The sequence below is a fragment of the Kryptolebias marmoratus genome, linkage group LG5 (genome assembly GCF_001649575.2).
Source record: "Kryptolebias marmoratus isolate JLee-2015 linkage group LG5, ASM164957v2, whole genome shotgun sequence".
In the NCBI taxonomy this organism is placed as follows: Eukaryota; Metazoa; Chordata; class Actinopteri; order Cyprinodontiformes; family Rivulidae; genus Kryptolebias; species Kryptolebias marmoratus.
In genome coordinates, this window is record NC_051434.1 from 7,912,918 (window position 1) to 7,935,812 (window position 22,895).

At 38.7% G+C, this 22,895-nt stretch overlaps 1 protein-coding gene and 1 long non-coding RNA gene across 9 annotated transcripts in view; one reads left to right on the top strand and one right to left on the bottom strand.

Moving 5' to 3' along the window:
* The window catches only part of akap9 (A kinase (PRKA) anchor protein 9), a 58,949-nt gene that overhangs the window by 16,067 nt on the left and 19,987 nt on the right, over positions 1–22,895 (bottom strand). For 6 of the 7 annotated variants that reach the window (XM_037975843.1, XM_037975844.1, XM_017423194.3 and 3 more), the window contains 18 exons: positions 22,738–22,885; positions 22,581–22,651; positions 22,375–22,495; positions 22,078–22,175; positions 21,567–21,672; positions 20,872–21,103; positions 18,640–18,700; positions 17,629–17,976; positions 17,132–17,404; positions 15,771–15,901; positions 15,471–15,658; positions 13,539–13,753; positions 8,676–8,838; positions 5,910–6,004; positions 5,263–5,380; positions 4,441–4,479; positions 3,357–3,589; positions 1,898–2,017 (listed from right to left, as the gene is read on the bottom strand). In XM_037975843.1, the coding sequence (XP_037831771.1) occupies positions 1,898–2,017; positions 3,357–3,589; positions 4,441–4,479; positions 5,263–5,380; positions 5,910–6,004; positions 8,676–8,838; positions 13,539–13,753; positions 15,471–15,658; positions 15,771–15,901; positions 17,132–17,404; positions 17,629–17,976; positions 18,640–18,700; positions 20,872–21,103; positions 21,567–21,672; positions 22,078–22,175; positions 22,375–22,495; positions 22,581–22,651; positions 22,738–22,885 (2,760 nt within the window). The remainder of the gene's footprint in view (positions 1–1,897; positions 2,018–3,356; positions 3,590–4,440; positions 4,480–5,262; positions 5,381–5,909; positions 6,005–8,675; positions 8,839–13,538; positions 13,754–15,470; positions 15,659–15,770; positions 15,902–17,131; positions 17,405–17,628; positions 17,977–18,639; positions 18,701–20,871; positions 21,104–21,566; positions 21,673–22,077; positions 22,176–22,374; positions 22,496–22,580; positions 22,652–22,737; positions 22,886–22,895) is intronic. The other variant, XM_017423159.3, reaches the window with a different exon arrangement.
* Positions 10,810–11,646, top strand: LOC112450755. Of its 2 annotated transcripts, none has more exons than XR_003039434.2 (2): positions 10,810–11,096; positions 11,177–11,646. It is a non-coding gene; the product is annotated as an uncharacterized LOC112450755 (long non-coding RNA). The 2 variants fall into 2 exon arrangements; XR_003039435.2 differs by having other exon boundaries at positions 11,180–11,646.

Consider the following 22,895-nt stretch of genomic DNA (forward strand, 5'->3'; position numbering starts at 1 on the left):
ATCAATAAAGAGCAGGGATAAAGGCTGACAGGTGGGAAGGTTTGAAATGGGTTTTTTTTAAAGAAAGAAACCAAGTGTGGATAATTCTCCTGCTTGGTTAAATCTATGAGGAAAACAAAAACCAGAGCTCTGTCAATAAAGCTGACTTTTATAATGTGTTTTTTAAAAGGACTGTAGCCATAAAAAAAAAAATCAAGACTGTAACAAAATCTAAGATAAACTGATGACGCAAACAAACTCACATCATTTATGTCTTTAAATATTATGGCTGAAGCCCGAGACGGTCTCATCATGAAACCGCTTCAGCACAAAATTTTATTTGGTTTAAGCTTTAAACTTGATTCAATTGTGAATATTTTTTTCTGTCCAATTTCTCACTTAATATTCAGAAAAATCTTTGGCAGCTTGTTTATTTATGCATAGACACAATTGTTCAAAGCTGTGAAGTCCACAGATGGCATCTGAGTGACAAATGTACTTTTTATCTTTATCTTTTAGCTCACTGAGCAAAAAAAAGTGGTTCAGTGCATAGCAAACAAAAAAGCAAGATTTCATTAAAGAAGTTCATTTATTAAACACTTCCTTTTTTATTTTATTCTAAATCAGGTGTCCTCCCCAGCTGTTTACCTTTAGGATTTTATGCAGGGACATCAGATTTAGAAACAAGAGGATGGAGAAGAGTGATAGAAACAAAACAAGAGATGGGGGGGAAAAAGATGGGAATACAAGCAATGGACAGCACTATGCACTAAATGCACTAAATGCACAGAGGGAGAGCAGATAGAGCTAGAAGCAGTACCTTAAAGGCTACTCGATCCACCTGCAACAGCCATAGGAGAAAGAAGGAAGAAGTATAACGGATCACAGGGTGGAGAGTTCAAAGACAAAAGGGAAGCAGAGAAAAAAAAAACACTTAGTAATGATGAAAATGCTACAAGAGTCTATGGAGATTACAGTCATGGTAGGAGGGTAACTTCAGGATGTTTAAAGCAGAAGTGCAAACTGTAAGCTTGAAACATGAGAGCCTGAAAAAAACAAATCCATCAAAGTGCAATCAAAAACATGTATCCAACTTCGGGGAACACACAGGTTACTTCAGGGGCTGTTTGCAGATCATTCAGGTCAAAAACACTCTGGAGACATAACACAAGTAAACATGAGCAACTTAAAACAAATCTTGTAAAATGATTTTTAATCAACCAATCAAATGGAAAAAGGGAAGAATAGTAGAAAAGCTTTTTTCAGAAGATGATTGTGTTTCTACCAAACTTGTGTTTCTGCAATAAACTTTTTTGTGCTATGTTTGTGTTCAATGACTTTTTTTATTATTTCTCTCTGGTATCAATAAAACATCTTTGTGCAGACAAAACACTGGGTCACCATCTGTGTTAGGTGCCTTTATAACCTTGAATTTCTCAAAAGTCTCTGATTTGACAAACAAAAAACATCCTTCTTATAAGGTCAAGGGTAAAAACCGGACTGAAAATTAGTGAAAGAGCAGCCGGTGCCCAGAGGAATACTTTTGAAAAACTTCAAAATGTTGGCAAACTCTTGCTCAAAACCACATTAAAACCTTTTTTTTGTTTTTGGAACATCTGGCTTTTAGGAAACAGAATCTAAATAACAGTTTGCTCAAGACTTTCTGCACACAACTGTGGATATGAGTAGATTTGACTGTAATTTGTTTTTAATGATCATGAAAATAAAACCAACTGTTACATAGTTTCTAAACAACAAGTCACAAAAGGTTCAGTATCGTTTTCAGGACAGCACGGTAACTCTACCTCTTCTATTGTTTTGCTCCGAGACTCCAAGGCTTGTTTTGCAGCCACAACAAGGTAATATTTAGAGAAATCAGCACATTCCTGGCCCCAAACAGAACTTTGTTTCTTTTCACCTCTCGGTTTCTTTGCTCAGATCCAATCTGAAGCTTCTGGGGGCTTTTCAGCTGCTGCTCCAGCTTCTGGATCTCCTGCTGAAAAAAGTCCCTCTCGTGTTCTCGGTCCACAGCTTGCTCCTGGACACCAAAACCAAACAGGATATATAAATAAAAAGATGGTTAAAAGATAGTTTTTTCAACAAATTATTGAGCTGCAGAATTATGTCATCAATGTAGGAAAACAAACTTCACAATTATAGTTTGACTTTCACCTCCTGACAGGTGAAAAATGTCCAGATGAAGAACCACTCAATATAAAATAATCTTTAATTATCTTGGTTTAATCTTGTGATGAAAAGTGTTTGTGTCATAATCCTTTTATCCTCTATTTGTAGTTCATCAAGTATTTAATTAACTTTAAAACATAATAGAAATTCTTGCTGGGAGTGTGAAAATGTCCTAAATTTTGCATGACATTGTAGATTTGACCCTGTTTTTTTATTTTAAAAGTGAAATACTGCTCTGCTGTTATCTTTAACTTTTATAAACATGTTTTATAATGATTTGAATACATAACAGACACATTTCAGTGCTTACAGGTTTCTATCAGTAAGACATCAGCTTTAGATGACCCAAAAATGACTTTCTTCCCCAATAAAAACGTGTCATTTAATAAGATTTTTATCATTTTGACATTAAGTTTGTGGTTCTGGTAAGTGTTTACACAATTTATTTCAACATTTCTTGTTTTCATTTATTTTCATTAGTCTAGATGGTTACCTATGATCCCCTTCTGGCTAAAGACATTGATAGGAAATTGAGGATTAATTAATAATTAATAATAATAATTAATTAACTATTTAATAATAGGAATAAATAAAATGTTTCAATGGAATCATTTTCTAAGAGTCATTTGTTGCTGCCTATTTCTACCCTTCCTGTAAAAAAAAAAAAACAGCAAATGTGTTCTGACTGAGTAAACTCTAGTGGTCTGATGAAGTTGAAAACGTTTTGATGATATTCAAAATTAAAATATTAGACAAGTTTTTTTTTGCTAGGGTCAGCTTAATAAGTTTTCTAGTGCATGAAAATTAACCACGACCGAGTCAAGCGCAGGAAAGAAGTGTAAACATAAGTGGTCACTTTTCAAAATAAAATACCCTGCAGACCACTGTATATGAAACTATTAATTTAAACAATTTTAAGAAAGGTTTTTATTATTTCTTTGCAGCCGTGAAATGATTCACGGACCATTACCAGTCCTTGACCCGGTGGTTGTAGATCCTGATTTAATGAACAAAATAAATGAAACAAACTCTTCTAAATGGATTTTACGGAGACTAATATTGTATGTTAAACCTTTAAAGAGTTTTAAATAATTAATTAAATTATTCGACTCTACTATAAAAGCATACATGGATACCCTTCAGTCCGGACTGATCTGACAACATTTGAGGTGTTTTTCTTGGTGGCTTACATCGAGAAACTTCCTGTTCTTCTCCAGCTGTTTCTCCAGCGCTTGGATCTGCTGTTGGAGGTCTCCGCTCTCCATCTTCTGAGCGTGCTCCAGCTCAATCACCCTGTTGACCTGCTCCTCCAGCTCCGCCTCCAGCAGCTTCACCTGCTTCAGGAGGTCCGTGTTCTCCTTCTCCGCCTGACGCTGGACGTCCACCTTCTCTTTCATCAGCTTCTCCGTTTCCTCCAGCAGGTCTACAGGACACGACGAAGGAAGGAGGGTAAGATCAGCTGACAAGTTTGTCAATGAGTCATGCGAGTTTGATTTTGGCAAGAAATTTAGACGCTGAGATGGAACTGAAGAGTCTAAAGTTTGGGTGCCATCATGTGGTCAGATTTAATCCAACTTTTGCTTTTTGAAATGACGATTTATATCAAACTTTATGAAATGGAATCATTCTTATAACTTATCTGAAAAAATGGCCAACATTAGACTCTTCAAACATCTCAGTCAACGCTCCAACCCCATTTCCAACCATTACCCCCCATCACCCCACGATCTTCTCTCCTTTCTGCTGCCACCAGTGATTATCCCACACCGCTGAACTCAGGATCAATCCCAGCAGGACCAGTGCAAAATTAACAGGGTGATAGAGTGCAAAATGACAAATCAGACACAGGACAGTTCAGACATTTAACCATGCCCAATAAGCTTTTACAGGCAGGGGAGAATTCCTCCTGAACAGCCAATCGTTCCACTCTAAAGTGCCGTAAACGCAGCACAAACTCGTTGAAACAGATGGCTGGCAGCAGGAGGAAATAATGTTAAAACAATGCCTGAAGACTCATCATGCCTAAATGAGTGCCAACATTGACTCCAGGACATTAAAAATGACAAATCGAGACAAAAACCAGTCAAAACGAAAAGCTGCGACGAAAGGTTAGTGATTGCTCTGAGTGAGTTTGTGAGCCGATAGCAAGCAAGCTCCAAGCTTTGTTGGTGAGTTGCTGGATTAGGGTTAGAGAGATACAACTGCCACTTAGCCAGACAATTTAAGAAGAACATATACAGATATGACTGAGCCATGCTCAAAGTGGGGACACACCTGCTTCAGGTGCTGCAACCATTGCAGCTTCAACTAGGCCTACAGGAAAATGAGAAAGCACAGAAATTTAACATGCTCGTTTTTTTTTGTTGTTGCCATGAACAGGAAAAGTCTGTGATGAAGAATAGGAAAAGTGGAAAAAGAAATGCTGTTTGTTTTCTTTCTTCCTTTCTTTCGTTCCACAGTAAAAACCTAAAGCTGTAAAAATGAGGATGTGAAAGGAAAATGGGAATGAACAAGCCCTCGTTCACATTGTCCAATGCAGAATACTCACCTTTTCTGAAAGAATTAAAGAAAAGAAATACCATTTTTGACAATATACGGGGGCAATAAAGTTCAAAATTAGTGGAAACCGTTACAAGTTTGAAGTTACTTCTTTGAAAATACAAGCAATGACTTTAAGGATGCCATAATTTTGTAACAAAGAACAAACTTTTTGTAATTAACTGTGGTATTTCTTGTTGATTCTGCTGCCTAAAATACATAATAAAAAAAACCTAATCATTGTGAGGTTGTGGTCCATTCCCAGAAGATCGAAAGAGCAAGTTGTCAGCATACTGTACACAGAACAGAAAAACAACTGGTGTGTGCTCATCAAACTGACTCTGCATCAATTTTCCACACTAAATAAACCTCTCACGTGTCAATCAATAAACAATTTACTCTTAATGGCTAACTCCTGACCTTCACATGATCCGTCTGAAACATGATTCTTGATTTTTGTTGTTGACAATAAAGAAAAAAAAACAAGGAAAAGTAGCCAACACTTTAGTAAATCCTTTAAAAATCCCATTTCCCTCCCCTTTCCTCCTCGAAACGTACAAAGCTCACGTGGTCCGGCATCCTCCCTCATGGCGTCCTGTTGCCGTGACAACAGCTCGCGCTCCTCAAGCATCTGAAGTCTTTCCTGCTCCAACTCGTGCAGCCGGCTACCTGTTACCTGCGTAGAAAATTAAAATCAGGATATGCGATTAGCATGCACGTTGCCACTTGTTGCATCAATTTGTGGTTTTTGACACAAACCACACAAAAAGCCATCACTGCTTTAATAACCCAAAGGACTTTTAATGAAAACTGAAGAACAACGGTTTAAGGATATTTTTCAAAACTGGCGAGGTGTTGTTGCTTTAATCATGTGAATTAGTTGTGAGCATTTTGAGCGGCACAATGTGTGAAATACTCTACATTCATTATTAAAAAATGAGCATGTCACTCATCTATGTGGCTGTAAGAATTTCACCACAAAAATACAGCTTATTTCCAACCTCATCTTTAAGAATTGTAACCTGAGTTTGTAATATTAAAAAGACAGCAGAGCAGACCTTCTTGTGACTTTATTTTTCCCACATTCAGCTGCATGAGTTATGTTGTCACACCAGAATGCTTATTGCGTGAGGAGCAAAATCTACCTTTAATGTTGTCACAACTCATTTGCTTTTCAGAAGTAATTACTCCTCCCTGCAGCTCACCTGCAGCTCTTGCTCGAGGCTCTGCTGGAGTTCCTCCTTGTGGCGTAGCTGCTCCTCCAGTGCAGCCCGTTCACCCGTGTAGCCATCTATGAGACCTACATGCAGTCGGTGCGAGAAAAGTACAGTTTTAAAAAAAATAGTGACACACATATTGTCCCAAAGTGGTGTTTTCCGTAGAGCTTTTATGTGTAATTTCTGCTCTTATTCTGAAGCATTTATAATTCATTTTGGTGTTCTTGTTCAGCTTCAGTCACACATGACTGCAGGATACAAAATTCAAGCAAAGAAAATATATATATTGTTTCCGTGCACACACACAAAAAAGGAGTGCAAATAGCTGACCCATTTTGCTTGACATGAAGTATGAAACTGAGCTGTAAACACAATGAAAAGCTCTATCATTACTGTACTGCTCTGTTACAGGTCAGCAAGCATCATTTTCTACTCTGCAATCCAATTCCTAGATGGAGGAAGCAAGTACACAACAGGAATCTGCTGAGAAAATCTTCATTCATTCATTTACTGTTTCTGCAACTTCAACAAACTGATTGCAGCACTCAAGAGAGCATATTTTATTGTTGTTTTATTGATTGATTATGAGAAGGAGAGTCAAGATGAAGCAAAGCTGTGTGTAATGTTTGCCTAAGGAGGTACTTTTGTGATACTCAGCTGTCAGATGATTAAAGACAAAAACAACCACCAACAACACATGACGAGACCGGTCTTCAATATCTACAGTCCAACAAAATCCTCATAAAAACACACAAGTAAAGCCTGTTTGTGTCTATGAAAACACCGACACTTAATGTGCTCCATCGGTCAGTAAAGTGGATCTTCTTTCACGGCTGAGCTCTAATTTAAAACCAGTTTTAAAAAATGCCACACCCTGAAGTTTTACCTGGATCATCCGCACAATGGCAGACGTGTTTCTCTTTCAGCTCGTCGGTATTTGTCCGTGAGATACAGGCTAGGCAAGGATCAAACACTCCCAAAGAGTTAATGAAGAGGCACATCACATGACCTGATATTCAAAGCTCTTTCCATTTGTCGTGAAGACGCAGGTTTACAGAAAGGGTGTAGCATTCACTCCTTAATATAATGCCAATGAATGACAACAACAGCTTTGGTGACAAACTGTCTTTTCTAAATTTTTGTCTCAAGAATAACGTGATGTAATGGAAGGGTAAGCAGCTTTTCTTTGGGTTTTTCAGGGTTTTTATTGCCTGCTTCCGAAGGCAGACAATAATGCTTTTGCCTGTGTGTGTTTGTGTCTGTCTATTACCAAAATATCTCAGATCAAATTTTGATAAAACCTGCAGAAAGGAATCGTTGGATGAACATCTACAACTGATTAAAGTCAATCTATTTCAAAATGGCAGACACAGAGAGTCATTCACAAAACATCTCGCAATTCTGCACAAGATTATTTTCAAGGTTAGATCAAAATACCTACAGCAAGAATTGATATTAAAGGCAGCGAGAGATACGCATTCTTTCAAGATGGTTTTCACATCATCAAAAACCATATGACAACAATTTATATTTGGATTTTTATACAGAGTTGCAGCTTCCCCCCACACGTGGTGTTTCATCCGTTCAACAGCTTTCCATCTTTGACATACGATAAAAATATAAAGCTGTTTTATGACAGCAAATATTTGCACCTCCTTTGTAAGATTACTGAACACAAACAGTGGAACAGGATCTCGGTATTGTAAAAGACAATGTGAGACTAGAAATGTCCACAAACTCACTGCTGCTCTGTGTTTCCACACAGCCAGCAGTGAGAAAGCGATTACTACGCCGAGCAACTTCCAAAGTGTTTGAAGACTGAAAAAAAAAGTGTTTAAACTGGGTTTTGTTACCACGGTTGACCCTCACAGACCAGCTGCCTCTGTTAGTTTACCGTCAACCAACAAGAGCTAAGAAGAAGCAAATGTAACTTATTAATGACCTATTTATATTTAGCAACTTAAATCCGAAAAAGGGTTAAAAACAAAAACATCTAGACTTCTGTTTTGTAGTTGAAGATGTTTCGCTTCTTATCAGAGGAGCTTTCTCAATTAAAATAAAAACAGAGTGGAGTTTGAGCTTTTAAAGCTGAGATGTTCTTTAAGGTGGATTCACATGCAGATTGCCCTCACTCTCCTAACAATAGAGGCCCATTAGGGTCCTTGTTAGCCTGACTCACAGATGGGCCACTCTGGTCACATGAATGCAGGTCCTGATTGGAGTGAAACTGACTGGGGATCAGGCTTAATGCTCCATTATACGTTTCTGAAAGCTGAAATCTGAGACCTCCTCCTCTGTTTAATGTTGGTTTCTCTCTTTTGACATAGATTTCTTCCTCCACCCCCCTCTCAAACCATCTGTCTTCTCGGTCCAAAATATGAACATTTTGGTCCTCAAAAAGTCCCCTATCCTTGAGGTGTAGGTGCTGGATGACTGAGAATCCACACCAGCATATTAACAACTTAAAGATTTCAGTCATCTGTCGCATGATCAGTCTCTCATTGTTCATTTGTCACTGACACAATCAAACTTTCACCATAGATGCTTTTTAACCTACCCTTTAAAACAACTCCTGCCTTCACTTCCTGTAACACCTACAACCTCCAAACACGTGCTCATGTGTTTACCAAATCTACTGCTGTACAGCTCATGCAGACACATTATCCAAGTACAGTTCCTTTAATGAAGAAGCTTCTGTGAAAAAAATATATATGACCAGAATTCAAGTCAAATCAAGAGAGTTTTCTTCCTAACCCTCAGCACGGTGCAGTTCCAGAGCGAGCCGCTCCCGGGACTGAGCCTCCTCGGACAGCCTCTCCTGCAGCTCCTCCTGCCTCTGCAGCAGCTCGCCGATCTCCTGGTTGTGGCGGAAGGACTCCCGCATCAGCTCAGTCTGGGTCACCTGGGCATGTTCAAGCTAAAAGGGGACAGAGAAGACACGGTGTTGGTCAAAATGAAAATTACAGACTCTGAGAAGTGGCTCTTTGGAGTTGTCACAATCATGAATGTTTAGTTGACAGCTAACATTACCCTTAACTTGCTTTTCTTCTGGCAGATTTAAATAGTTTAAATAAGTTGTTTTAGCATCCTAAATTGCTGCAATTCGACTGCAGTTTCAGCATGCTGTCAGTAAACGAAAAATAAAGGTTAAGCACTTCAAGATTAACAGATAGTGTTATTAAACAATAGCAGATAGAGGCAGTGAAACTGGTGGAAAGCTACGAATTGAAATTTGAGGTTTCTGCTTTATGACGCATAAATATGACGTAAAATGACAAGTGTGGTTTGGTGAACAATAGCTCCACTAACTTATCTTGTGTTGAGAAAAGAAAATTAAAAATGGAATGTTTTTTAATAATCTGACAATCTTGCTTTGTGATAATACATTTATCAACTTATATTCAAAGTGGCTCATTTAACTGGTGCACAGATATTTAGTATGATTTTCAACAAACAGACAAAAAAGAAAAGTGGAGGACAAAAGCGTCAGGCGGAAAAGGAACCAAATGTCTACAACAGATGAACAGAATTTGAAAGTCATGTCTTTAAAAACAGGACAAAAGAAATCCACCAAAGACACGACACAGGAACTGAGAAATGCATCATCCAGCTGATCATCCATCGTATCCCAAATTTTGAGCCAATAGCTCTGAGAATCACCTCGTTGGTCGTAAAATACTATTTTAAGTCATAAACTGTGCCATCTTTGGTATTTTTTGATCAAATCAACATGAGACAAGGAATCAAATTGTGTCCAAAGATCCTATTTCAAATTGCTTTTTTGCCAAGCTGTTTGTTGATCCTTTGACTTTAATAGCTTATTTATATCTTATTGATTCATAGGTCAAAGTTATGTGGCTTCACAAACAATTATGCAAACAAAAATAAACATTCCTCTACAAATGATCAAGAACTGGATTTAAAAATGTGGGAAAAAGCATTTGAAGTCCTAGGAGAAATCTAAAAAGGAGAAAAAAAAACCCCACCAGAAAGCCCGAAGAACTTTTAATCAAGATAACATTAAAATATCACAAGAAAGTCCGAGTCTTTGGAAGCAAAATATAAAGAAATGAGGGACGACTCAATGTTTTTAAACAGCACTGTAGAGTATTTACAAAGAGTCTGGCAACACAGTTTAAGGAGTGAGACCGTAATGGCTTTATGACGACTGATACGGGACAAAAAGTAAACCTGTATGGAACGAAATGAGGTCATGTGCTGAAGTAACACCCATCCAGCAAGATATAGTTAGAATATCTGTATTAAGATCTGCTTGTCAGGTGAAAGAGAGCATAATTTTCTTGTAAAAATACTCGGAAATCATGATAGCGCAATAAACCGCCAGCGCACACCAACTCATTTTCCATAGATTTTCATATCTCCCTGAGCAAAGGTCTTATTATTATGGGAACTGGGAGGTGGAAATGCGAACCTGGTACAGAGGAGAAGTCATATGATCTTTCATATAATGATTCAGGAGAGCTGCTGTGTGCCTACGTGGAAAGACATTTTAGCCAACATCATATGTGCATGAACCAAAGAAAGGCAGAGAAGTTAATCCATAAAACATTAAGAAACAGGAAAAGTGCTCTACTGTAACTATTAAAAGATGATTAAAGATTAAACTCCCCTCTTTATGTATAATTAAATACAGTACATGTGTGTTAACTTACTGTATACGGAGGAGTGGGCAAGGAGATTTTAGATATGACCTTTAGAAGGTGTCCATTAGTCTTGTGATTGACGTGAGAGATCTGTGTCTGAATCACCACAGCGTTTTTCTCATTTAAGGTGCTGGACAGTGGGAAGGGTCGGGGAAGGGGTACGCGGGATTCCACCTCATACACATCTTGATCCTCCCCCTCCAGCCACGTGCTGCTCTGCATGCTTGAGTTCCAGTAAGAGCGGTAGGAATCCATGGCTTTGCTTCCTATCTGGAGTCACGACGAGAGGTTTCTGTTTGCCATGATCCGTCAGGCTGAGCTGTGCAACCTCAAACGGGAATAAAGTCCAGCGGGAAATGAAGCAGATGAAGCAGCGTTATATGTTGTGGATAGCTCCAAGCAACAGTCTCTATTTGTTTTGCCCACACACACAGGACGAGTAAACAACTACTGAAGAAGGTGACATTCATCTCATTCACATGCTGCCTAACTGAGGTAGAACAAGTTCCAGGTGAGCATTCAAAAAAAAAAAAATCATCCAGGAAAGGTAAGAGTTTTTAAAGTCCTACTATAAAGTGTCATCCTTGGCAGCAGATTGAAGTCAAATCCAGGTCCTGCAGCCTAAAAGGGACTCCTGAAGACAACCGTGGAAGGTAAGTAAACGTCAACATTTCTTCTCTCTGCGTCCTGTATTTAGACGCTCCGTGTTCTCTGACCTTCTTTGCTCAGAGTGAAACCATATTATGCCACTCAGAAAGCTCACACCCCCACTATTCCTCTTCTCTCTCTCTCTCTCGCTCTCTCTCTCTCTCTCTATCTGGAGATTCATTAACAATACTATCCCGCTGTAGCAGCCCCAACCTGCAGGCGAGCCTCCCTGGGGCCCCTACTAATTGTCTACTCCAAGCCTCAACCGGCTTGACGCTGAAATGACAGCTCAGATGGAAAGTCACTCACTCACGCTCCTCGTCTTACTTCCTTCTAGAGCTGATGTCATTCCCTCTCCTCAAATGTTCTTGCGCTCAAGCCATTATATTACTATAGCTGTTTTTCTTACTTTATACGCCAACAAAAGATATAATCCAACACTCCTCAGGTAGTTTAGAGCTTCTAAAAGCAGACGCTCTTCCTGCTTCCTACACTAAACACACCTACCAGGATACTGCTCAGGAAAAAAAAAAAAAAGTGGGAGGGAAGCAGGTGTGGCTTCAGTCTTGAAGGCAAGTCAACCAGGTAGATTTGCAAACAGTTTGAGCACACTCCCCAAACACACAAATAACCACCAAGAACACACGCCCGTTCTACAAAAAGCAGCCAAACCAGATTTCCTCCTTTAGTAGCAACAAAAAAAACCCCAATTAGGACAGTCTTCGCCAGAGATCAGTCTCCGGTGCGTCTACGATTATACTTTCTTAAAATGAGCTATTCGTACATCTGACTGGCTGATAATGGCAGAGAGCAACGAGAGAACAAACACCTACCAGAGGGCAAATAATTTACAGCTGTGGTTCAGTGAAGATGCTTAACATTCCTGATCAGGCTTGTTACATCAGTCTCCGCTCAAGACGTGGTGATTCAGTAACAAACGGACAAGATTAATGTACACCAGATCAATAGCAACAGGAAAATCACTGAAGGAACCATTAGAGGCTTTGTAGATTACACGTTTATCGTGCCATCAATGATGCAGACTTGGAAAAGATCTGTTACTTGTAATCATCCTTTAATTATTATATTTACTAAGGCTACAAAATAAAAACATAATTTTGAAGTATTTCTTCCACTTATTTATATATTGGCTGTTTTAGAAGATAAATCCAGTAAATTACAAGCAGCTCTGAGACAGTGTGAAATAAAATGCAGCCAAAAACGGGAGGATAGTCCTTTAAAACTACGAGCATGAACTATAACAAGGTTCAAATGATTCAATTATTAACACGAATCAACAACCGTGATGCAAATAATGTTGAAAAACAGTGAAACCTGGGATCCGTTTTCTTTAAAGCTATTTTTAGTTAACCAAAACAAAACTCATTTCAGCGTGAATAAAGCACGAATTCCAGCCAGAGGGGGGGGATGAGTTGTGCAGCCAGTTACAGTAACACGCTCAATGCCCTAGTTTAACTGGCCCTGTCTCTCTCTGGACTGACACAGGACACAGTGGGAGGACTACATGGACGTCCCTGCGGGGGTGGGGCTCCTCTCTGCAAACCGGACCAGGATAGGCTGCTCAGCCAGACAAAAGCACCATGTAAATACTGCTCGTATCTACAGGCAACCACTGGGAATGAGGCAGCTCTTTTGTGTGCGAATTCTAGACAAGCAAACTCTTTTTTGCCGACCACATTCTGCCATCTCATCCCCCTTTATGTCTCCGCGAACAAGCGCAGAAATCCACACAGAGGGGGTTAACCGTGCTGAGAGTTCATTTAATTGTTTTGACAAAACCCAAATGTGTCACTGGAGCTTTCCCTTTACTGGAAACTTTGAAGCACAAACAAACAGGAACATTCAAGCAAGACGCTTTGTTGAGATTCTTTCTAAAACCCAAGATGAAAATAGGTGGTTTGTATGAAGCTTGTATTATTTGCTCAACATGACAGGCAGATCAGTTAGAAGACTTTAACTGTTTACAATTGTCTGAAAAACAAAAATAAAACTCAAACACTTATATTCTTGCGTTTGGAGCAATTGCATCTGGAAGTGTTTTGAGACTTTTTATAAGCTTGGCACAACCAGCCACTTGAATTTTGATGCGTTCCACTGGTTTGCAGCAATCTAAATTGCACAGACGTCTGAGCTATGATTGTAATTTCAAAACATTCAAATGTCTCCACTTAAACCACTTGAGTGTTACTTTAGAATACATAAAAAGACTTAGAAATTAGATAAGTAAAGGCGAGCAATGCTTAGCCAGGAAAAAAATGTTTGTTTGTTTGTTTGTGTTTTCTACCTGGTTGGTCGTGTCAGTGATGGTCATCAACATCTTCTCCAAAGCTGCCTGAAGTCGGCTGCTGATGCCCATAAAATATTCCTCATTCCTGAGTTGTGGCTCTGCACCGAGGAGCAGGCTGTCCATCATCTGCTGGGACAGACCCTCGTCCGCCTCCAACTCCCCAGACCAGATGCTCACGTTGTCGGCACCAGTTTCGCTGCTCTGGCAGCTTTCTGCAGCAACAGGTGGCAGGAATATGTCACATTTATTTATTTATGCAGTATGTGGACTGCAACAAAATACAGGGTAATATTTATCTCATTAAAATATGTATTGGGCAGTGTGACAAAAAAATGTTACCAACACAGTTCATGTAATTTACAAATTAACTTAAATGCATAAGAAAAAAAATGAGCATCTGGCTTAAATAAGTACGTTATAAGTAAGTTATGCAATTTACATTCAGTCATTTAAGTAACTTTCTCATTTTCATAGGATGTCATGGAGGAAGATGGAGGCAGCATGGATAAAGTGCTGTATTACCTTTTATAACAGACAACTTGTTCTGTTTTTGTCTTTAATCTGTTTAGATGTTAATTTAGAGGCAATAATCAGAACAGAAGAATAAACCAGTGAGTAATTTAAATAATTATTACTGTAGGTATGTGTATGTTTTTGAAGTATTTAAATGAATCAAAAATAAACTTTTAAGGAATTTGTAACATCCTAAACATTAAAAGACACCAGAGTGTCATCAATTCTGATTGCTTAGGAAATCCTGTAATTTTTGCTGATAATAGTACTTAGTTACTTCAAACTGATACTGACAGCAGCAGTCCTTTATTTTCCGTTTTGCGTTGTTTAACAGGAAAGTTGTTGAACTCTACCTCAAATTTATTTACATGAAAACACTGATTAGATAAAGTGTCACCTCGCCTGCACATACAAATGCAGGCAGCAAGCAGCAACTTTAATTTGCATGTATGCAGGTAATAAAATCTGCTATGAGACGCTTTTTATCCACAAGTGACTGCAGGTCATGAATAGTGTGTTTAGAAGTTTGAAACATGAGCAACAACATGAAAAACACCAAGGTTTGGTTTCAAGCTAAATAAGTGTTAGGGTAAATGTTCAACCTGTCACAAACTACAGATTTAAAACATGCACTCACTGCAAAGTAAAGTATGTACAAATGCAGAGATCTTAACATAAAAATGGGCTCTACTAATACCAAATGAGTTAATCTTTAACAGCAGATTGCTCAGTTATTGTGAATTATAGTAACTGTGTGTACTGATTAATAACAGCACCTATTAGTTTTAGTATTTAGACAGCTTTGTAACACGAGGTATTGTTTGTGCTCTAATTTGCATGATTATCTGTCCAAGACGATATTTGCATGTGATAATGTTGAATTTCTTTATGTTGACAGCGCAACATGCCTGCATGTCCAAACTGATATGCTGCCCATTGCAGACCACGAACAAGAACTTCAAGGATAGTTTAATTTAAATTTAAATGAACACTATGCAGACATAGTGCAAAGACTGTATTTGTAATAACAGAGTTGATTAAATTTTAGTTATAATCACATGCCATTTGTGACACAAGATCATTTTGCAAGCAAAATAAATAAATTTAACAGTCAACTCTATATAGATGTTTTGCATAAAAATATTGCAGAATGAGTTTAAATCAGATTTGTCACTTTTCAAATATTTTTGTTACTCTGAATTGAAGCTGAAATAATCAAACTGTCAAACTGGATTTACTGACTGTAGCTCTGCTGCGTTAAACTACACAACGCAGTGATGGTGCAGGCTAACACACAAGTCTTGAACAATGCATGCACACAAACGTTTATTAATTTCATGTTTTGACCTTTTTACCTGCTTTTCAAACAAGCACAACGTCAACAACATAGTATTTCTAAACCTTGATTTTACTTGCCTGGGGAATAACGTTTTTTGGGCTCTGTGTTTTCGCTCTGCACGCTGGACAGAGGAAGCTGCACTCCAGCGGAGGCGTCACGCAAACTTTGCATGTGGAGGCCTAAAGTTTTCTCTGCAGCTGCAGTCGTCTTCAAGACATCAACAAGCGCCTGGCTAAGCTTCTTGTTGGCTTTATGCAGCAGCCTTCTGAAAAAAAAAAAAAAACCAAAAAGAAATATTTAGAATGGAACACAATGATAAATTAATTTTAGCACAGAGTTGATTTTACTGTAAAGAAAAAGCACGGATGCAGAGGTACCTTTCAGTATCTTTATCAGAAGACTCTTCATCATCTTCTAATGACACTTTGAATCCTCCTGCTGGTCTTGCATGAAGTTCGCCGTCCCCTTCATCGACCCGTCCTTCATCATCGTCTCCCTTCTTTAAAGCCTGAACAGGCAGCAGAGAGAACACAGACAGCAGCCCCGTCATTGCAAAGTTTCAACTCGGTCAACTGAGTCCTGAAAACTCAACAAGCGGCATTATGTGCGATCACTGGTAAAGCGAATTTAAATAAGGGACAGTAACGCACACATAGGAACACTGCCTCTTCACAAGCACACAAACACACACTTTAACTCCCTTGGAGCCAAGAGAAACACTGCTATCTTTGTGCTGCTATGGCAACAGGTGCACCTGAGGGGAAAGGACTGGCAGAGGCGGCGGCGCCACCTGTTGGACAATCTGCTGCAATACAGCTTTTATCCAGATACGAGACACTTTACTGTTCAGGCAGCAGATCACACAGATTACACATACTGTGTAACTGATCTTATAGGTTTCTTATGCATTATTCTAAGACTTATACAGCAAGGCATTAGTAAAAAAAGAGGATTTAAAGGTGAATATGAACATAATAGTGAGTCAAAACGGGAAAGATATTGACTTATATTGTGATTGTTTGCCATTCATATAAACGTGTTCACATATATTTCATTTCACATAAATATGATCGAAACTCATTACTGTGCTTTGAGAACCTAAATCTTTATCATTAGAAGTATGTTTTAGTTGCTCATTTTAAAAGGAACACTGAACAAAACCAGCCACCATCATCATGCAAATAAAACCTAATCATGCAATAAATGCAATAAATAAAAGTTAAAACCAAACGGGCTCTGGGCTCTGCTGAAAGCAGGAAGTGTTTTAAAAAAAGTAACAAGTGATGACGTGTTAGTAGATGGATGGCAAAACTGTATAAAATTTTAAAAAATCATTTTTAGGAAACAGACAAAAAAGTGATTATTCATAAATATATAAAATTTGTCACATCACCAGACTTTCCTTTTAAAGCCGATGTGGTTGTGTTTAATTATTCAAACGTTCTTTCTGCATCACAGTAAAGCTTTTTAACCACTAAAACAAAAATCAGAACAGTAAGAATTTTGCACCGTTTCACCAATTTTAGTGCCATTTTGCAGGAAAAAAACCCAATACTAATCTTAGCTGAATCATCCAGAATATGAGACAGAATCCAGTTTAACGGATGTAAAACCTGCACTGAGACACAAATTAATGATAACAGAAATAAAGGCCGTCAGCTGAAATAAAGAAATGTGTTGCATGTGGTTGTAAATTGAGCGTAAAGCAACACAAAACAGCTCAGTAAGTGACACTAACCTGTTTAGGTTCAGTTTTCTGCAGCTCCTCCTTTAACTTCCTGATCTCAGCGTTCCTCTCCTCCAGCTCCCGTTCCAATCTTTGTCTCTCCTCTTCCTCCAGCCCTGCGCCTGCTGAGGGGGAAGCCTCTGGAGCATGATGCTCCGACCCCCCGTCCTCGACCTCCTTGACATCCAGCTGGGTCTGCATGGAGGTGCTCGTCTGCCGGGCACGTTTGTTGATTCGAGCCAGCTCGGTCTGCTGTGCAAACTCCACGGACATCTGAACTATGGCCTGTCAGAAAACAAAATATTTTCTTTAGGAATCTACAGGATGTGGGATGAAACACAATGAAGGCTCAAGTTAATTTATAGTATAGTTTTACAGACCAGAAGGTAACAAAATAAAGAATAATGCAAGATCTGAGATGTTGAAGCATCCTGTCTCGTTAATCAAACTTCAACTGCTGCTGTTTAGTCACAACAATGGAATATAATCTTAAAATACACATCTGCTACCTTAGCAACTTCCTCCTCCACTCTCTCCTGCTGATGTTTCTCCTCCACATGGAGCTGCCCAGCACCCCCGAGGCTCTCAGTGGAGCTCCCAGCACCAATAACACCGTTCAGATCCAGCTTTCTCTCTCCCCTGTCTTCCCGATGCTCACGCCTTCTCCTCTCCTGCTCGTTTTCTTCTCTCAGTCTCCTCAGCTCACTGCTGTGCTGCTCTTTGAGAGCAGCTACTTCTTGGGCGTACTTGTGATACAGAGCTTTCCTCAGCGCCTGCAGCTGCGCTGTCAGGGCAGGAGACCTGGCAGACGAGTGCGACTCCACGACCCCCTCTGACAGCTCCTCCTCACTCAGGTCCTGAGAAGAGAGTAGAAGGAAAAATTCATCTTCAGGATAATGCCACTTCTGGACAATAAAACTTCTTTAAGGCAGATTCTTAAACAAATAAACTGGAGTCACTGGAGCCCATGCACCCCTTCATAATCATTTTTCTCTTCCCACCACTTAAAAATAATTTAAAAAGTGACATTTATTACATTTCAACACTGAAGTAAAGCATAATGTTATCTTAAAATCCTACTCTGCATCTTAGGAACTGCCTACCACCTTCTTTTGCCCCGATTTCTGCGTGCAGACATCAAAGCTTCAAAATAAGAGCTGTCAGGATGGAGTGACTCACTGACAAACTGAGAGAAGATAAAAGTTGGAAAGACGACCGTGAGAGATGGCTTAAACGGAGAGCGGTTCATTCACTCAAGACAGAATCCTTTCATCCAACCACCAGGACAAGAATACGTCCGCTTGGTTAGAACAGTGTTACGTAATGTCCAATCCTTTTAATTGTTAGATATAAGTCCACTCGTGATGCTGCCTTTGGAGATTTAGGGCACATTTTAGCCTGAAGGTTGCACCTCCTCTCTTCCACCCCCCCCCTCACTGTCACAGCATCTTAATGCGTGTTTCGTGTTGTAGCAGGATGTGATGGATGCGACTCGGAAGATTAAAATGTAGGAGACAAACCTTTAGTAGCTCTCTGTGTTCCTCCGTCGCCTCAGAGCTGAACTCGGGAGCAGTGGACAGGCTGAGAGACAAAACATAATATTAGTATTGCTAGCTTAATTAAAAACATGGTAAATGTACCCGTAAAAATCAGGAAGCAACTTAACTACTAAATATTTTTAACCATAAATCCACACTAATAATAACACAGCAATTTTATACATTCATACATACTTTGAGATAAAGTAGTTAAGCTCGCATCCCACTAAATGTTAAGTCAAAATTAATTTCTGTGATATTTATCTAATCTTTTGCAACATATTGGAAATTAAAGAATAGATACAATCCAATATACTATAAAAAGATGGTGTAAAAACAGCAAATGTGCTAATTGGTGCATCAAACTGCATTCAAGTTTTTTCAGTTTCCCCTCATCTTAACTGATTTAAATCTAGTATATAAAGAATATGATTATAATTTTATCATCTCCAGTTCTCTTACTTTGTGTGTCTCACTCCAACTCAACAATATGTTCAGTTTTTGTAAACAACTATAATCAAAAATAAAAACCAAAACATGTTTTCTTTAAAATTTAAGTCAGAATATTATGAATAAATTTTAAAAATGACCTATAAACCTGATATTTAGATAATCTTCCATTTAATTTCTTGAAAATCAGGACAAATAAGTGGTAATACCTGCCATCTCTGCATGGTGTTAAATAATAACCTGAATAACTTTTGTCTAAATACAAACTATGTAAAAGTGTTTGACATGACTTGGGATTATTCTCTCAAAGACAGTTCGAAAACAAAACATTGCTTGGTTTTATTTAAAAAAAAAAAATCAAACAGTGGAGGGCAGCAGCAAGCTTTTCTCACCAATAAGAAAAGACCGTTCCCTCTGGAGCAAGGACAAACTCTACCATTTTAAGGCTGTAAACCAAATACACAAAAGGAGCCTGCACAGATTCTTAGAGATATAAGTAACTCATTATAGCAATGTTTTCCTGCTCTTCATGTTCTGCAGAAGCCTGTTAATCACTCAGCCATTCAAATCATGTGTGTCACAGCAGAGAAACAACTAAAATATGCAGGATAGCAGCTTTCCAGGACCAGGATTGGACATCACTGCTTTATAGTTACTGGCAAAGCTTCTATAAAACCTTTAATTGTGTGTGAAGTTCTTGACATTGACAGAACTTCTAATTGCTGGCAGCAATTTCCAGCAAAAATCTGAAATATTTACCCCTATGAAGGGGAATTTGGTGGGTCTGTTAGTCAGTTTAGTGTCTTGTGTTGTCATGGTTATAATCTGCATCTATAAATGGCTTTCTCAGTCTCCAGATCCTAATCAAGGCAAACATCGGGGAGGTTTTAGACCGTAGTGATGGTCTTCATCACCTAAATAATATCAACTGAGGAAAAATACATTTGAAAGATGGTGCTCTGTCATTTCATAAAGGTTTGCGAGATCTGTAAAATCCATACCAAAGTGCACCGAAACAAATACATGACCCTTTTTCATGCAGAAGCACATAAACTTGTGAATTTCACAACACTTCAGGCAAACAGATATTGATTAGTTTTGCCATTAAGTTAAAAAAATTAAATAAAAATAAAATTCTTCATCCTTCCTGTTTTGAATGTAGAATTTTCAGATCTAGCTTTGATTAGGACCCTATTCAATGAGGCTGAGGAGGTAGTTTTACAGGTTAGTTTGCAAAAAGAAGGCCTGAGCTGCACTTGTGAATATTTTATTAGTTAGGATCTGATGTCGGCTGAACTGGGTCGAGTGGCTGCCATGTGCAACAGAGAACAGGAAGTGCACACCAGCCTCTGAAGTTATCTTTAGTAGAATCAATCATTCATGTCAGCCACACTGAACACCCAACATGCATTACTGTTAATCAGACACAGCTAATAAAAGGAGCTTTTTATGTGGTGTTGATTAGTTTAAATAAGATTTATCCTAGGTAAAGAACAAGCTGCACAATGCTACACTTATCAAAAGCTACAAATCCTATTTTTATGACTTATTCCCAGAAAATAATACCACATTATATTGTTTCAACAATAAAAGCTAACAAATCCATTTTTTAAAACTAGCAGTTTTTAGAACATTAGCAGTAAACTAGTACTTTAGTACACTTTGCAAACAAATCCAGAAAGCATCTTTAAATCTTCATCTTTGAGAAAAAAATAAATAAATCTGCAAGGACTGATTGGAAACAATGAATGTGTACATCATCACCTGTAGTAAGTCTCTTCTCCCGTGGCCTCCTGCAGTCGCTGTTGCAGCAAGAAGAGCTCTGTAGCGTATCTCTCCTCTGTCTCTGCAGTCTGCTGCTGGTAGTGAGCTCTGAGATGCTCCATTTCCTGTCGGTGATTCTCCTCCAGCTGGAGCTGCTTCTCCTGAGCGTCGGCCTTCAGCCTCTGTAGGTCCACTGAAAGAGACGCCGAGGCCCCAACCTGCTCCTCCGCATCTAATGACACAAACGTAAAATCTGAAACTCAAACATGCAGAACTGGAGAAAATAAAATCTTGTTGCTTGTTCTATAAAAACTATGTATTTCAAAGGAATGCATTTATTAGTAGTAGGAAACAAATGAGAAGAGGGGATTAAAAGTAATCATAATAAATACGTAGAAACGTAAAACTGGAAACCAAATTGCGAATCTGCAAAGCTTAATTGAGAGAGTGGCTGAAACCAACTGAGTCTACAGTTTGATTTTTCTTTTCTAACAAAGAATAAAAAAAATACCAACATGGCAGCTCAAGGTCTGCAGCACATATCTTTGTTATGACAAAAAAACTGTGACACAACTGAAAAACTTGAAAGCTTTCACTGCAAAAATGCAGAATCTCACATTCCAGACATCGCACACCTTCTTGTTTGAATCTGTTGACCTGACATTGATGAGTTTAACTCTTCACGAAAGACTTACCTCTGTTTGAGGACAGACCTATCGAGTCAAGCTGCATCTGCAGGTCAGAGATCTGCCTCTCGCTGCTGATCTTCAGTTCATCATACGCCTTCTGCAGTTCAGTTATCTAGGAATCCAAAAGATTTGGTTGTTTTTGCGGCTGTTCTTAAGAAAAGTGTCTACTTTGCATGCAGCATGTTATTTTTTATCAATGTTTTTATAAAGAAATTGCCCAGTATTTAATATTTACCTTAAACATGGTTTTATATGCAGACCAAACTAAAACTTTTCCATTTCACTGCCAATAAAACTTCACAAATAGAAAACCTTCCCCTCAAGGACACAGTCATTTCAACTAGAATTCCTTTCTGAAGCATACTGTGTCAAAGCAGAATGCTGGTTTTTTAAAGAAATATTTCTTTTTGCAACATTTCCATAAAAAAAGTGGGAAAAAAACTAAACCATGCTTGGTATTCACATGTAGTGTGGAGCTGAGAGACAGATAAATGCTGACAGATCTGCCCAGTTTTACCTCGTTTCCATCAGCTCTCAGCAGAGTCTGGAGACGAGAAAGTCGATGATGCTCCTGTTCAATCCTCTCCCTCACCTGCTGAAGATTTGTGTATAACTCTACAAGGGAACAAACGCAAAAAATAGATTAGATTTCTTAAAAATGTAACCAGAATATATAAAATGCAAACAAAGAGCAAGATGATTATAAAGTTCCAAACTTGATTCAGACTTCCCCACAACATCACATTCAATAAAGACATGTTTTATTAGTGTAATATATGTTTAATATTGCATGATAAGACTTTATAACGTGTACCTCTGGCCTGCAGGACAACAGAGGCAGATTCACTCGTTGCTGGTCTTTCCTCTGAAATGAGCGATGGACTCGCTGCATCAACACGCTCCAAAAGCATTTCACCAAAAATCTTCTGAAAAGACTGAAAGCAGAACAAACGGCAAAAGGATTACGAGTAGTGATAATGTGGCAAAATTTGTTTGACAATATTTTTTGTCAAAAATTACCTGAATGATCTCAGTGCATTCTTCTGACACAGCTTCCATCACGTTCTGGTATTTGAAAATCTTTTGTTCATCTGTTAAAAGTGGAAATTGATGACGATCACTGTTTTATCACAGCCACAGACCCACTAAAGTTCGTCAAACCACATGTCTGCTTTACCCCGGTCACTTTGGTCTCTCAGGTGCTGCAGATTCAGCTCCAGTGAGCGCGTGCAGGCGTCCGTCTCCTCCTGAAGCAGCTCCAGTTGAGCAGCATGGATCTGAGTCAGGCTGAGGCGCTGAGCTTCCATCTGTAGCCTGAACTCATCCTTAATCCAA